The sequence below is a fragment of the Pelmatolapia mariae genome, linkage group LG22 (genome assembly GCF_036321145.2).
Source record: "Pelmatolapia mariae isolate MD_Pm_ZW linkage group LG22, Pm_UMD_F_2, whole genome shotgun sequence".
Classification (NCBI taxonomy): Eukaryota; Metazoa; Chordata; class Actinopteri; order Cichliformes; family Cichlidae; genus Pelmatolapia; species Pelmatolapia mariae.
Genome location: NC_086245.2, coordinates 14,929,953 through 14,945,727, shown reverse-complemented (window position 1 = coordinate 14,945,727; position 15,775 = coordinate 14,929,953). Strand labels below are relative to the sequence as shown.

At 40.1% G+C, this 15,775-nt stretch overlaps 1 protein-coding gene across 1 annotated transcript; it reads right to left on the bottom strand.

The window, feature by feature from the left end:
- Positions 1-4,091: 4,091 nt before the first annotated feature.
- Positions 4,092-14,168, bottom strand: recql4 (RecQ helicase-like 4). The gene is made up of 23 exons (XM_065471995.1): positions 14,100-14,168; positions 13,934-14,016; positions 13,756-13,855; positions 13,332-13,509; positions 12,921-13,031; positions 12,349-12,516; positions 12,166-12,258; positions 11,937-12,073; positions 11,738-11,821; positions 10,905-11,093; positions 10,526-10,708; positions 10,205-10,406; positions 9,808-10,001; positions 9,597-9,680; positions 8,660-8,797; positions 8,418-8,546; positions 8,063-8,231; positions 7,440-7,569; positions 7,183-7,349; positions 6,388-6,565; positions 6,054-6,207; positions 5,850-5,958; positions 4,092-4,213 (listed from the first exon to the last, which is right to left on the bottom strand). The coding sequence occupies exons 2-23, from the start codon at positions 14,014-14,016 to the stop codon at positions 4,092-4,094; spliced, it is 3,102 nt and encodes a 1,033-aa protein (XP_065328067.1). The 5' UTR covers positions 14,100-14,168.
- Positions 14,169-15,775: the final 1,607 nt, after the last annotated feature.

Here is a 15,775-nt window from a genome sequence, read left to right as displayed (position 1 = left end):
GCATGTAAGCATGCAGACTGCCCTCGAGGATGACCAGCCTCTAACTTCCTCTCAGACGCGGTGACATACATGATTGTAACAGCTGAGGGTTGTACGCTGATACTTTAAGAACACACCTTAAAAGCAAATTACAGAGCTGCTGACACACACACACACACACACAAAGCTCATCCCCCTGATGTCAGCTTTCCAAACTGGTATCCATAATTTTGAATCCTGACTGAATGTTTTTAGCGATTTTATGAGCCCACGGAGTCCTCTAACCTGACGTGCCAATAAAACACTCAAATTTAATTATCTCTCAGATTGGACCTTTGAGCATCTCATATATTACACTGCACAATACATCTTTTACAGTAGTGCTGGAAAACAGCAGACAGTTTTACAGGCAGAAAATAAAGACAGGGGATTATATGGTAACTGAAATAAAAGACTACGTGAAGGAGCTATAAAAGCTGGATCAGACTTCCACTGTTATTGGAAAGCAATGGGACACTTATACCTGTTAACATAAAGGCAGTGGTGAACACGAAGAGCCTTTTTTGCAGTTATATTCACAAAGCAATCTACAGTTCAGGTACCATTTGAAGGTGAAATTACAGCTATAAGTGTTTAACTGAATGACTGTTATCAAATGGAGATGATGAGTGGAAGACCAGGACAGTCTGAGATCATTATTGTTATTGGCTGAGTGGTCATATGACTAACATGCAAGGAGCTAAAGCATGTGAGTGCTGTCAGTGAGGGCATGTCTGCTACTTAAGCTTCAAACTTCCTCCACAAGGCCAGTAGCTCAACTGCAAACATGTTGCCTCCTGTAGAAAGAGAAACTGAATGATTGTAGTTTTAAATTATTAGGTTGGACTCCCTGTTGCCCTCCTCACTTTTGACACACCTACCTTAATTCTTCATGGCTCAAATTCAACAAGATGCTGGAAACATTTCCCAGAGTTTTTGGTCAATATTGACATGGTAGCATTAACATACATTCTCTTTATTGCACAAGGGTGTAACTGTCAGTATCCCTGCATCTTCCACTTCCAGCTATTTCATTTTGTACAATTCCCACCAGCTCTTTAAAGTCTGTTTTTTTTTCCCTTCTGACCAGATCCAGCTTTTTGCGCAATCTTTTCAGCACCCTTAATCTTATCAGCAAACTGTGTTTATGTGCTAAAAGTAATAATTTCCTTGTAAGTAAAACCAATTGTAAAGTATGATTTCCCTAACTTATTTACACAAGGCACTTTGTAGAGGGTATAGCAGCCGTGACCGTTTGTCTTGAGAACTGTTTGACCAGAGTCCTTCTGCAATCAAATCTGGTAAACTTGACGGCCATTTTCAAATGCTGCCAGGTATTTATTTGGGCAGGTGTTTTAGAGGTCACACAAAAATTGTATGACTAGAATGAAATAGGATTTTTGACTCTTTTTTTTTCTTTTTTTTTCAAAGGAGTTGCCCACAGATTTAAATTTAGGATCTATAAAGTAAAGTGTGTTATGTAAGTATAACGCCTCGCCTGCGTCAGCTAGCTTGCAGGCTTTGCTCCATTTAGCAGGTTGGTTATTTAATGGTAATAGCTTTGCTATCAGTTTGTTATAAGTAGTGCCAAACATTGTGATTCAAATGGCCATTTAATGGGAATAAAATGCTATTATCAGCAGCCTGGTGTCTTCATAATCTTCAACACACACTGAGAGATGATGGGCATTTACTCTGTAATGAGCACCGGCTAAACAGAAAACCTGTCATGCATTCTGTCTCACCTCATTTAACAAATGTATGCCTGGCGCTGTGGCATCTTTCAAACCTGAGATCCTGCAAGTCACAATTAAAGAATACAGTGTTTGTTTTCATCTTTTGAATCGTTTCACATCTCGTGACAGCTTTTCCATAGAGTGTAGCAGCATGTGGTTCGAGGTATGAAGCCTTTTGGCTAAAGGTAATCTATAAATAAAATACAACTGAGTGCTACAGCCTGGTCAGTATCACCAGAGAAACACCTGATGATAACATCCTTATAGTGAACTGCTTTGGCAGATTTTTAATGCTCAGATAAGATGGTGCTGATGTTTATCCATTAACTGCAGTTGAAGTACTCGCTGTCCTGAATTTTAATGTGTTTATTCTGTATCAGCTCATTGGGTGGCTGCTGATTTACTAGTGAGAATAGAAAAAAAGTTTGATTTATATTCAGTTATACTCTGCCAAACCTCTTATTACATTACCTTATCGGTCTATCGTGAAGCTGCCAAAGGCCGTGTTTGATAATGAACATTTTCTAGGTGTGACCGAGCATTGACACCGTGATTAGCCACTTTCCCAAAAAAGCCCAACTTAACAACATTGTTTTTTTGCGTTTTACACACAGGAATTTATATCATCACATGGAAGCAAAGTCTACTTAGCTTAGTTTTCAAGTGCTGGGTGCTGTGCAAAACTCATTCAGAAAAAAAAAATCACAAATATTTAAAATAAAAATACACCAGATACACTTTTAAATGCACAGAGGTTAAAGAACGGCTGTGTCTGAAATTACAGAAAGCTCTGGGAAGATGTCAGAGTGAAACATGAGAAGTCCCAAAGTTATTTCCACTTGGTTTGTAGAATACAGTCAGAAGAGGATTGAACAATAATTAACCAGGTTTCCAAATACCAAAAAGGTAACTGCACTGATTTGGGGGGAACTAATTGTAGAATAAATTTTCCACCCTGATGTCAAAGTCTTCTAGAAAGAACAACATTTATAAAAGACCTAAAATAAACAATCTTAACAACTGATTTTAGTGTTGGATTTGTCATATCCTTTTTAAGTGTCAAATATATTAGTAATAATATTAACTAAAATTTTATAGAATAGAAGTTCAAATCTGTGATCTTTAAAAGCTTTTTGTTCTTCAGCTGGCCAGAGTACTCTCTCTTTTAATAATGTTCCAGGTTGTTGAATTGCCCACTCCTAAAGCCTCTGGTATCAATCTGATAGGTTTATTTTGGTTTTTCGGCATAATGGTCTCCCCCCTCAAACTCTTTAAACTCAAACTCTGCTTCATTTGTCAGGAAACAGCAAGAGAACAGGTGTCACCTGGCCAGGAAATTGCGTATGAGTTCATTCTCGAATTACTTTTGACCTTCTGGAAAAAGAAAGCGTGTGTGTAATTTGTAAACCCCACAAAGTAAAGCTGAACGCCTGCACGTCAATCACATCTTGATTGTTTCGGTTAGTACAGAGGCAAAACTACAAAAACTGCATCTTTTTCATGCAAGATATCGAGTTAAATCAGGTACGTGCACGGTGGAAGTACAATGAATAAAGAAACCCAACCACTGCTGGCTCTGTTTCACTTACCTCACTTTAATAAGCCTGTTTGAGCTTTCAGCTTGCTTTTTTTTTTTTTTTTTCCTTTTTTTTTCTTAAAAGAAATATGACGTTCATCACACCAACACAGATTCACTTGCTCACCAAGTGGTTCATGAGAAGGCCGGTACATCTCTGATGCCTATAGATTAAGCAGCAGATAGGAAAAATTAAGCTACAAAAAGAGACTTAAATACTTTACCTTGTTGCTATTTACAGTGAAACAAAAAAATTAAAAAACCCAAAACAATTCCACTAACCAGGTAATCTAAATGTTTACAGCTCAAAAGCTTTATGTGCATCTCCTGAAGTGGAGTAAAGTTTTAACAATGGCAATAAAAAACTGGGGAAAAAGGAACACAAGTTCAGAAAGCGGCTCTCCTTTTCACTAATCCTCTTAAATTTGGGTCATAATAAATTACAGTCAAGTAAATAATTGTTATTCTTATGTTTAAAATTTTTGTTCAGTAATATTCATGCACACAGAGCACAAAATCCCACACTTTAAGTTTTACTTCCTTATGTCAGTTCATTTCTGGTTCAGGGATTTTATTTTCCTCACCTGTGAGGTTTTATGTTTACTGACCACAGATTTGTTCTCGTCCTGAGATTTTATTTTTTAAATAAATGTATCTCAAAGACCAAGATACAAAAATAGATTTTATTTAGTTTTTGTATACAAACAAATTATGAAACCTACGTAAAAAAAAATAATAATAATATTGGACCATCTGGTCGATCACTTGAAGCGAATGATCTCCTGAGTAGCCAGTCTGATGAGCTGGTTGAAGTCAAACTGGATGTACTTCCTCCAGTAACGTCTGTCTTTGCCGTAGGTTTGAGCCGGATAACACGGACTGCCTGAAACACAGATTGGATTTATTTAGCTTTAGTTTATAGAAGTTTTAACTTCAACATCCACAGCTGATGGAGGAAAGGCCAAACAGTGAAATTCATACATGAAAAATAAAGCACACATTCAAATTCTCCTTAGTTAAATATTAATGTAAAATTACTATTATTAGCTGTGTTTAACTGTGGCTAATAAAAAAAGGAAGGCTAAAGATCAAGGTCTATAATTCTGGGAGGTGCTGGATAAAATTTATTTTAAAAGAAACGTGCCACCTTAACCTGTTTTCAGGTTGACAGCCAAAGAATCCCAAAAGAGTAAAATAAAATTCAAATGTAGGAAAATGTGAGAGTGATTATCCACATATCTGCGGTTATTACACTCTTGCATAAATCCAGATTCAGGTTAGTCTCAGACTGTACAGCTGAAACCCTCATTGAGGTCTTCATCACTTTATCGTCTACATCACTGCACTGGTGTCCTCTTTGGTATGTTCAGAAGTCAGCTGCCAGAGTTCTTACCTGCACTTAGTCCTGGCAACACAACACCCCCTGGTCAGATCCTACAGCTTCTTTAAAAATCCTGCTCACTTATCAGACCTTCTCCTCCCCTACACCCCATCCCAGACTCCGAATTCTCCTGATAAAGTCGTGCTCTCGAGTCCCCACAGAAAGGCTTCAGTCCTTATGTGGGGACTGCTCCCCTCTGGGATTTGTAACGCCCCGGCTTTGGAAATTTCAACAAGTAGTTAAAATGTCACCTGTTCACGAGGCTTTTTGTCTAAAGAAACCTTGGGTTCTTGAAAAGATATTTTATAAACATCGTCATCATCATTATTATTATTAAAATGACTTAATTTTCTTTCCGAGAACTTATATAAAATTAAAGATAAAAGATAAGTGTAAGGAGGGTGTTAGACTTTTGAAATAAAGAGTCCATTGGTCAGCTGAGAAGTGAACATGTGATTAGCTGAGCACAGTGGATCTCAAACTGTTTGGCACTTCAAAAGCAAGTCATCTCCCGAGCCCCCAAAACTTTTCAGCTCCTTATTTTCTTAGCTATTTATCCCAATTTACAGTTGTAGGGAGGAGGGAGCCCATCGCAGTGCAACATACAGCCTGAACACACTGACAGTCCTACACAGGTCAACACAAAGGCCTCCCAAAATCTTTTTTTTTTACATAACACATAAGTAATCAACTTAATTTCATTCAATGCCTTCACAAATAATCTATAGCAACAATTTTCTGACGCTATCTAGCTTAGGTTTGTAAACTTTGAACTATTAAAATTTCAGCAAAACTGAAAAGTCCTAAATTAGCTCTCTAACGACCTCTAGAGGTTTATAGGTTCACTGTTTTGGAGTTGATGTTCTGACAAACACAAAAAAATCTGTGACCAACTATTCACAGCAGACAGGCTTCAGCAGACGTTTTTAAGTTGGATAATTTGGTGCCATTTAAAAGGATACATTCTGAATATGTGTAAAGGTGAATGTAAACATGCAAACACCTCCACATTTAATGTAAAGCATGAAGTACTTCAGTAAGAAAGGTTGGAGAGAAAATTGTTTTGGTCCCCCCCCAAAAAAAAACAAACCTACCTGCACTTATGCAGGTAAATGTGTGTGCGCATGTGTGTCCTCACCTATGCCATGGAAGATACGAGCGACAGCCCTTCCAGAAAACTTCTCGTCACTTCGGTTGGAGAGGAAACTTCTGATGTCGGCTCTGATTTGATCCTCCCAGTCCAACAGCTAAAACATACAGAGGTAAGCCGAAACGTTCACAGACTTCACATTAACTACAACTCCTGAAAAGTTTTTTACTTAATTATTTGTCTTTGTAAAACCTTATATTTGTCGAGCTCCTCGAGGTCAAAAGGTTTGAGAGCGTGGTCTCCGTCCCGCCTCTTATCAAAGTACTCGGACAGAAGGCTTTTTAACTGCAAACTGCGGCTCTCATCCAGATCGTCTACACAGGACAATACGCTGCAGTAGGCAACACTGAAGCACAGCGAACACAAAGTCAAACACCAAAGCAGACAGAGGGTAATTGCACACAAAAAGACAAACGGTCAAAGCTAGCCAATACTGGAAAACAGGCTAGATCTTATTTAAGAATATGTTTTTTTAATTAGTGGATAATCCATAAAATCAGCAGATAATCAAAAAAGCTTACTGTACCTCTTGAAGGCCTTAAAACAGGCCGTCAGCTGGTACAGCTGCGTTCTCTCTTGGTCCTGCACTCGTTTATGGAGGAACTGACAGACTCTGTCCATCTCCTCATCGCTCAGGTCACCATAGGAACGAAAGTAGAACGAAGGACTGGAGAATTCGACGAGGACACCGCTACGTCCCCCAGCTGAAACAAAAGCATTTTTGACTGATTATTCCTACTGCAGCCCAGCTGGAAATGAAGGGAAACATCCAACAAGCATCTCACAGAACTAAATTTAGACTCAAGGTTAGACCCTAAAACCACAGAGGGACAATCAGACTGTAACACTGACGTTAGAAGGCAACAGGGCATCCCTACACGTATAAGCAAGTTGTACTTTTTAAGGGCTTTTAGTAAAACTTTAAATTAAACTCCAAACTACACTTGCAAGGAAAATACATATAAAAAGTCAAATTGTCTTAAGAACACAAACTGATGTCAGGAAAATTTCAAAGGTAGGTACAGTAAAAGTATCTATGGAAGCCCGTTTCCGCCTCTCATACTCTCAGTGATGTGAGACCCTTCTGAACCGAACTCAAGGCAGCTTAATACTTTTTAAGGTCTTCTATTACTAAATGTATGTTAAAGACATTTTCAGACTTTATAAGGGCTGAGAGCCTCCCTGCAACTACCTGTGATCATGAGTAAACTGGTCCATTTTCCATGGGGACTCCTTGGATTGTTATTGCTGTGAATGTGTGGATACTAAATCGATACTAAATGAAAAAAAAAAAAAAGCAAACATGAACTCATGAACAAACCTCTATCGGTGCTCCACTGCAGCTGCCTGAGTCCTCTCTTCACGAGAGGGAGCTGCCATCCCATAGTGTCCGCGACCTCGACAACATCAAACTCAAGCTGGTCACACTGCTCCACCCGCTCGCCCGCCATTCGCCGCCTGGCCAGCACCACAGCGATCGGAGGGCAACTGCAGAGAAGAGACAAGTTTAAGACGTCTTAACAGTAACATTACAATCACAGACGCACACGTTCATGTGCCCGGCCAACATTGTCATACATTTTTGTGATTTTCTGGAGCTGCCTCGGCCCATCGTAGCAGCTGACTTTACACACAGACAGAGTGGGGTGGAGGAGCTCCACGAAGCGCTGTGGGTGCAGCTCCAGATAGCAGAGCAGCGTTTCCACACCTGGAAAAACATTAAAAAAAATTTAAATTTAAAAAACACTGAGAGTAGTTCATGTATTTTGATGTTTTTGTTGTTTGCTGGATTTTAGAGTGTCTCTTGGGAAATTTAGGATGAATTTCTGTAATCTACACGATTTGTTTTAAATACAAGTGATTTTATTAGATGGTTTTCTTATTTTAATGCGTTTGCTCCAGTTTTGTATCATTTTATTTGTTTTCTAAATTCATCTGTTTGAGCGTAATCTGGTCATCAAACTGTTCTGGCTTTAGCTTTTTGGCCTTTTGCTTTCACTGGATTCAGCGCACGAGCCACTAAACAACCTGCGTGGATGAGATCAGGCTTAAATTCTGTCTTAACCTCAAGTCAGAAAAAATTTTTTAAATGTTTAAAGATTTATGCTAATGTGCTTTCCGTGTACAAATCAGCCTACACCTGTTCATTTTACTGTGTTTTATCAATCAATGTGATTTTCTTATTGTACGTTTCCACTCACCTTCCTCCGTGATGTCCAGAGCCTCGACGGTCTCTTGGATGGGAATCGCTCGTTCGTGCGTGTGACAGACTCGCTCCCTAGGCCAATCACTGCGCTCCTCTTCTTGGTCCCTCTCCCGGTTATCTCTCTGGTCTTCTGTCTGTTTTTTCATCTCATCCTCATTTCGTTCCTCTCTTTTATCGTTGTCTTCTCGGACGGCTAGCCCAACAGAACTGAGATCTGATTCCTTGCAGTAAAAAAAGTAATATTACCAAAAAAGTTCATGTACTAATAAAAGTAATTATGAATTTAGCATTTAAATATTTTGTTGTTTCAATTTCTCTATTGTGTGAAGCAATCAGAGACCAGTTCCCACTTTACTTACAGGTGCAGCAGCAGGTTGTGATTCATCTTTGTCTGACATGTCTTGTTGAGCAGAAGAATTCATGCTGCTCTCCTGATCGCACACATCCATCACCTCCAACAGCTCAAAGTCTTCAACATCCTACACAAACACGCAGACACACAGTCCTTTACTTCATAGAAAGTTTGAGTTCTACATAAAAAGACATTTCTTCAGGCTAAAACACACTCACAGACAGACGAAGGAGGAGTTACCTTGAAGAGTTCCTGCTGTTTCTGGTGTATCTGTTTACATTTGCAAGCTGGGAAAACTTTCTGCACCAGTCTTTTCACCGTATAGTAGTCCACTGTGTCTGCGTAGATATGGCGACGGAGCTCATGGAGGTCTCCACCCTACAATCACACACAGAATGACATGATATTATTCGTACATGCAATATACACTCACTGGCCACTTTATTAGGTTCACCTCTTCACTTCCTTGTCAGTTCAAATATCTCATCAGACAATCACACTCAACACAACAGCAACTCTATGCATTTTTCGCATGCAGATGTTCGGTTGGAACCTGCTGAAGTTCAAAGCGAGCACCAGAATGGAGAAGAAAGATGATTGGTGGTGGTGTAACAGTGTGATATTTTCATGGCACATTTTGGACCTCTCATTACCCACTGAGAATCATTTAAACACTACAGTCTACATGAATATTGTTGCTGACCATGTCCATCCCTTTATGACCGGGAGCATCTCAACTCCTCTCTCTTACACTTAGACAAACATTTTATTACAAACTGATTGTGCATATGACAGAAGGTTCACGATTCCACTTTCTCTCTGGTTTATTTAGGGTCATGTTATCTACACTGACACAGAACCCCCTCAAAGATTATTATTTATAAAGTATTTAAAACGGGATTTGTTTGAAATTGCCAGCTGACATTGAGGAAGTTCATTTCTTAAGCACAGTCAACCATCACAACAAATGTGTACAAAGTGTGTGAATGTGTGTGTGAATGGGTGGATGACTGGATGTGTAAAGCGCTTTGGGGTCCTTAGGGACTAGTAAAGTGCTATACAAATACAGGCCATTTACAAAGACCTATTTTTTCCAAGACCTGCAATCCCACCGCATCAATACTGCTTTCTGTAACTACATCATTGATGTCAGTAATATCACAATTTTAAGACTCACCTCCGGGTCCAGGAAAAGGTGACAGTGAGCTGGCTCTCCATCTCTTCCTGCCCTCCCAATTTCCTGAACGTAACTCTCAAAGCTCTGTCAACAAGAAAAACAGGATAAAATGGCCCAAAGCAAACTAAAAGAGACAGTTAAAAAATATTTAATGTATTTTCAAGTCCAGTATGAGAAGACATGAGTCAGGATAGATCCGAGCACTGCCCACCTTAGGCATGTTGTAATGGATGATACCACGAACATCAGATTTATCCAGGCCCATGCCAAATGCCACTGTGGCCACCACGATTCTGAGCTCTCCGCACATGAAGTTGTTCTGCACGCGTCGCCGCTCTGACCCCGACAGGCCGGCGTGGTACGATTCAGCCTGCCATTTCAGCGGTTTACGAATCTTCTTCCGAGCTAAATACATAAAGGACAAAACCACAAAGTCAAGGAGACTGAAGGAAATAGACTTCACCTGTAATTAATGTTATCTTAAGTTATGTACCACAGATTTCCATAACACAGTATAGGGTCCATATTCATTTTTCATTTGTTCCCCCGCCATATCAACTCTCTCCTTACTGGTTTTTAATTAATCACATTTTTTAAAAAACACTTACCCAGTTCTTTCTTTCTCTGCCCTACAGGATTGTTTTCTGACTGGCTGCTGCTGCTGCTCTTCTTGTTTTCTTTTAACAGCACCCCTTGAAGGCAGGTTCGGAGAAGTGCCGCCACACGCACCGTCTCCTCTCTTCTGGTGCAGTAGACGATGATCGAGTCAAGACAACCAAACCGATCACCTTTCAACAAGGAGACTAAAGCCTAAGACGACAATTGCACACATTGGAAACTAATTTTAGTAAGAGAAGGACTCTTGGATCTAGAACTGCTAAAAATCCACAAATAAATGTCAGTCAAGGACACAAAAACACTCATTTGACCTGATCCTTTTCTCTATCCGTGGACACAGAAAGATTCAGGTTTGGAGGCACAGCTGCAGATCTGACAGCAATGCCGGCTTGATCACTGATTTCCAGATGTTTAGCAATGTCCAGAGCAGTGGACAGAGTGGCTGTAGCTGTGAGTCCTAGCAAGCATCGTACTCCCAGACGCTCTCGTAATACCTACAAACAAGCACTGTATTAAAGACTTAAAGAGATAATCAAGAGTGATACCACTGTTCTAAAAAGAAAAAAAAACTGTAGAAGCTAATTTACATAAATTTTCAACACAGAAGTTCAACACAGTGAGTTGTTTGAACAAGTAGCAGAATTAACATCACTTGTGTTAGAGTACGATGATCTCCAGGAATCAACACACCTTGCAGAGTCTTAGGTAGCAGGGTCTGAAGTTGTGGGACCACTCTGAGACACAGTGAGCTTCATCTATACAAGCGAAGGCCACAGGAGGGAGCTCCTGAGCAGAAGGAAGACACCCTGAACCTGAACCTCCTCCCCCAACTAGGGCCTCTGGAGAGAGCAGCAGCAGACATACCTGGCCTGATTTCACCTGGAAAAACAGCCAGAGGCAAATACAAGGTATGAACGGAAAATAATCACTGATATCAACTTTCAAATACGCATAGAAGTCAATTAATTCACGTCTTAAATTATAAGATAAGGTGCTGTAGAAGTCGGCAAATCACAAGCAGAAAGATGAGGAGGGACAAGCTACACATTTTGGCTTTTTGTGGAGAAAACAGCTGTTACTTCTGTGCGGAGGTGTGTGAGCATATGGAGCTGGGACCACATCTGCACACACCTTGATCTGACTGATTTGAAATTCCAACTATATCTGATTTAAGACCATATATGGATATTTGTATTCACACTGGCATAAAAACGGGCATCTGAGTGTCACAGAATATTTATTGCAGAAAAATAAAATAAAACTAAATTCAGCACCAAATACTTATCTGATCCTGTTTTTATTTTCTCACTTTCAACATCTGTTTGTAAGATTAACTATGTGAAACCATTTATTTGCATCCCAGCCAAAGTAGTAGCCAAAGTTGAAATAAGACTTGCATCTAATGTGATTGGATTCATCGATCCAATAAAAGGCTGTTCATTTTTCAATGACATTGACAAAGAAGCTGTAATCAACGTGGCTCAGTCTCACTCATATCTGATTCTTGATGCACTTCCTTTTACCTTTTCTATCGCTGCTTCTCGCTGTTTCATTGTCATATTGGAGTGGATACAGGCCGCCTTCAGCTTGGCTGGCAGGCCAGACAGCTGCACAGAAACACAAAAAGATTTTCAGCAAATACATTCTCAACTCTATCATTAGTTTAGAAAAATTAGATTTGCTCTTTGCCTATCTACAGCTATCAGGTGTACAAGTGTTTACCTGGTCATCCATTAGAGAGACGAGAGGTGATATGACCAAAGTGATGCATTTGGATCTCTGAGCATAGAGGTAAGCTGGGAGCTGGTAGCACAACGATTTGCCCATCCCTGTTGATAACACTACGAGCGTAGACAGACCTAAAGGTGGAAACACACAAACATGTACAGAGAGATTGTAAATTAGCAAATGAGTGTGTGCAGATGAGCTTATGAGTGTGCACACTACATACCCGACAGGATCCTCATGATGGCTTCCTCCTGTCCTGGTCGAAATGACTGATAGCCAAGATCTCTTAGAGCCGAATAAACATCTTCAGGTGTTTCTAAATATAAAGAGAAAAACCAGTTCTTAGGCCTGTGTACTGTATGTCTATTTTTCAGTTTTCAGTATGAGTTTAATGTGCAGTCCTTACCCTGGACTTTTCCATCCTCTGCGAGCTCATAAAGCGGTTCCATGGGTGGTGGAGGAGGAGGTCGTTCATAATCAGGGCGAATCACATTCAGCAGCACTTCATCTTTACGCTTACTGTCCACTTCCTTTTCCTGATCATGCTGCTCCTCTTTAAAAGTGGATGCTGCCACTGGAACACACAAACGCATCAGGGTCTAAACACGCACGACTTAGGAACACAAAACATCTGTATTTGACAGCTTCGTTACTTAAAACAGCTCAAATTTAAGCTCTAAAAATAAATGTGCACAAATTTACATGAACAAAGTGTTAAAAACTTTTTTCCATTAATGAGCAGAAGTAAACATAAAACTCCAGTTTATGTGTTAGCTGTAGAAAACATAAGGTTAATAACGGTAAAGTAAGAACAGTTATTAACCAGATAAAAGATAAAACTAAGTTTCACATAACGTCATTAATATGATGCACAAAGTAAAACTTAAACAGTGCATTTATGACACTGAAACTATGCAGTCAGGCATAAGCCGACTAGTTCTGTCAGAGAGCTGCATGCAATTAGGTCAACAGATGTACCCTGTGGCTGAGGTTGTAGCGTCCCAGTTGCCCTGGCAACTTCCTCCAGGGTGGGCAATTCAAACGGCTCCTCCTCAGCCGCCTTATCGTCAGCAACAGGAGGTGGAGGGGCTGCAAAACATATCGAAGCTTTTAACAGACCTGTGATGCTGATTTCCAGCTCTGAAACTTTATTTTTGGACTCTAGTAGAGTAGCTCCGTCATCCTTCAGATAAAAGAAGAACTGAAGGGCCTCGCTCAAGCTTTGAAGAGAGCTCTTCTCTCTTTACAGCCACCCTCCCTACAAGTAATCTTTTTGCTAACTGACTTCCTCTTACTGTGAGTGTGGCTGATGTGTTATCAACACTAAGAGCATTCTGAGATCAGATATGTATTTAATAATAGTTATTGTTATTGTTGTTCCTGCGTCACCTCGTCCTTTGCAGTCAATAGCCCAGTGTCCGGTCCCTCCACATTTGTAGCAGGTGTCACCCTGTCGACTGAGGCCCCCTCTGAAACCCCCTCTGAAGCCCCCCCATCTTCCTCTGCCAAAATATCCACCACCTCCACCGAAACGCTCTCCCTTCAGCTGGAACTTCTGCATGTACAACTGCAACACCAAGAAGACATTTATGACACCAAGAAAATATAAGAAGGCATTTTTATTACTCAGGATAAAGTTTGTATTATAACAAGGACGTGTTATACATGATATAAGCATAAAATCTTTGAGAAAGTGTGCACTTCTTCCCACTACTTTTTGATATGTAAACCTAAAAAAAATAGGCCTTAAACTTTCATGCACAATGATAACCACACACACACACACAAAAACAAACAAATAAATGTAATATACCTGTCTGCGCAGAGCGATCCCTCTCAGGGCATAGCCTTTGACATGAGATTTCTTCTTCAGGTTTATTTTCACAAAGTTACCCTCGGCTCCTTTTGTGACTCTGTTAAAACAGGGAAAAAAACAGATGTAGAAACCTTTCAAAGACATTCTGCTTTCCTCACATGCACTTGGGTCCTACCTGGCTCTACCAGACTGTGTCCGACAGATTTTGTTAACTCCAAATTCTTCTTCTATGTCTCCAAACAAGTTCTCTTGGGGCATCTGGACAGAAGCAAAGCTACATCAGATAATCTCATATAACCTTAAAATAAGACATACAATGCACCCTCCAAATCCCCCCTTACCTTTGTTGGTCCCTTGGTTTCTTCCTCTCCTTCACCCTCTCCATCACCTTCTTTTTTCTTGCTTCTCTTTTTCTTTCCTGCTCCTCCGTGAGCTGAGCTGGGGCTAACGTCAGAGCTCTCCTCTTTCTTTCTACCACCCCTCCGCCTCTTTTTTACTCCTCCTTCTTCTGTAGTGTTTCCCTCCGTGTCACCCACTTCTCGCTGCCTCTTCTTCCCCCTATTTTTTGAAGCTTTAGTTTTTGGACTGCTTTCATTGTCATCATCAGCTGTTATATGTGACATCTGTCCTCTTTCCATCTCCTCCTGTCCCTTCCTTTTCTCTTTGCCAACCCCTTCTTTTTTGCTTTTTCCAGAGTTTGCAGCACTAGTAGTGACTATTTTATCCCCTGTTACACTCTCAGACTTTTTACCTCTTCCCATTTCTAATGACTCCTGTCTTTCTCTCTCTATATCTATTTCTTCCTTTGCTTCTCTTTCGACTCCTTGCATTTCCCCTTTTAATTTTTCTCCCCTTTCTGCCATCCCTTGTTGCTCCACATTCATCTCCTGGTTGCCTGCTCCAGGCTTCTCCTCTGCTCCCATCTCTCCAAACACCTGACACCTCTCTAGCCACTTCCTGTCAACAAGGCTCAGCCTGCTGGCAGGAGAAGGCCTTGCACCAAGGCCTCTGCCTCCTCTGAAACCTCCACGAATCTGTGGACTTCCATTAAAGCCAATTACAGTTTCACCACCTGCAGAATCAGTACCTCTATTCTGAGTTTTTGATGTTTCAGCATTTTCTTTTACATCTCCTAAAATGCCTTTAGTTTCACTTCCCATAGTTCTGGCTCCTACTTTTGAAGCCCCTAAATTTCGCTCAGGGGATAAGGATGACAACAGGGTGGAGGATCTGATGGGAGAAAGACTTAAAGCAGAGGTAGTGAATTGTGAACTAATGTCTTTGCTAATGCTACAGCTACCAGCAGCATCTGCAGCTTCATCTTTGTCCTGTCTGAACGTTTCAAATGGTTGAAACGGCTCCTCAGGCTCCGCTGATTGGAGCGTCTTCGAAGCCAGAGATCCCAGGCAAGGATTCATTCTGTAAGCAAAGACGTGATAACAAGGAGGGCTCACATAAATCATCACAAAGTCACATTATTCAAGCTTTTTAAATAGCTTTTTAAAGTGCCACAAGCAAAACAACTACTTAGTAACCGTTTTGCTTGAACACTCAAAAGTAAAAGACGATATTGGATTCTCCGATATCCAAACTGCTCTATTTTGCAATTCATTCATCCTAATAGTAGTTTTAAAAAATAAAAACAATCAAATTTTTATAATAAAAATGAGAGAAATAGTATCTTGGGTATAAATTAAAATTAATTCCATGTACTTTTCCTTATTTTCTGGGTATATATAAGTAATCCATATGAGCTAAAAGCTTTTACAAACTGAAAACCTTCACTAAATTAAAGTCAGTTTTTTCATTAAAGGATTTAGAAACAGTTATCCACATCTATGTCATCTCTTAGCTTCTCTAATGCATTTCCTTGTATAAAGGATTTCCAACTTTCACTCTCCCTTTCTTAATTCCAAACAGCTGCTCGACTCTTAAGAAAGAACAGTGCATCACTCCTGCACTGGCAACCTGTGAAGCTTTGAATATACTTAGAAGCTATATATTACTATATATTACT

Bases quoted from the DNA above. Each gene is read 5' to 3' on its own strand.
- recql4 (XM_065471995.1), bottom strand. From the start codon at position 14,016: ATGCCCCAAGAGAACTTGTTTGGAGACATAGAAGAAGAATTTGGAGTT. The intron at 10,709-10,904 runs GTGTGTTGATTC...GCTTGTTTGTAG, and splicing joins GCTACCTAAGACTCTGCAAG to GTATTACGAGAGCGTCTGGG. The intron at 8,798-9,596 runs GTGAGTCTTAAA...GTGTGATTGTAG, and splicing joins ACCTTTTCCTGGACCCGGAG to GGTGGAGACCTCCATGAGCT.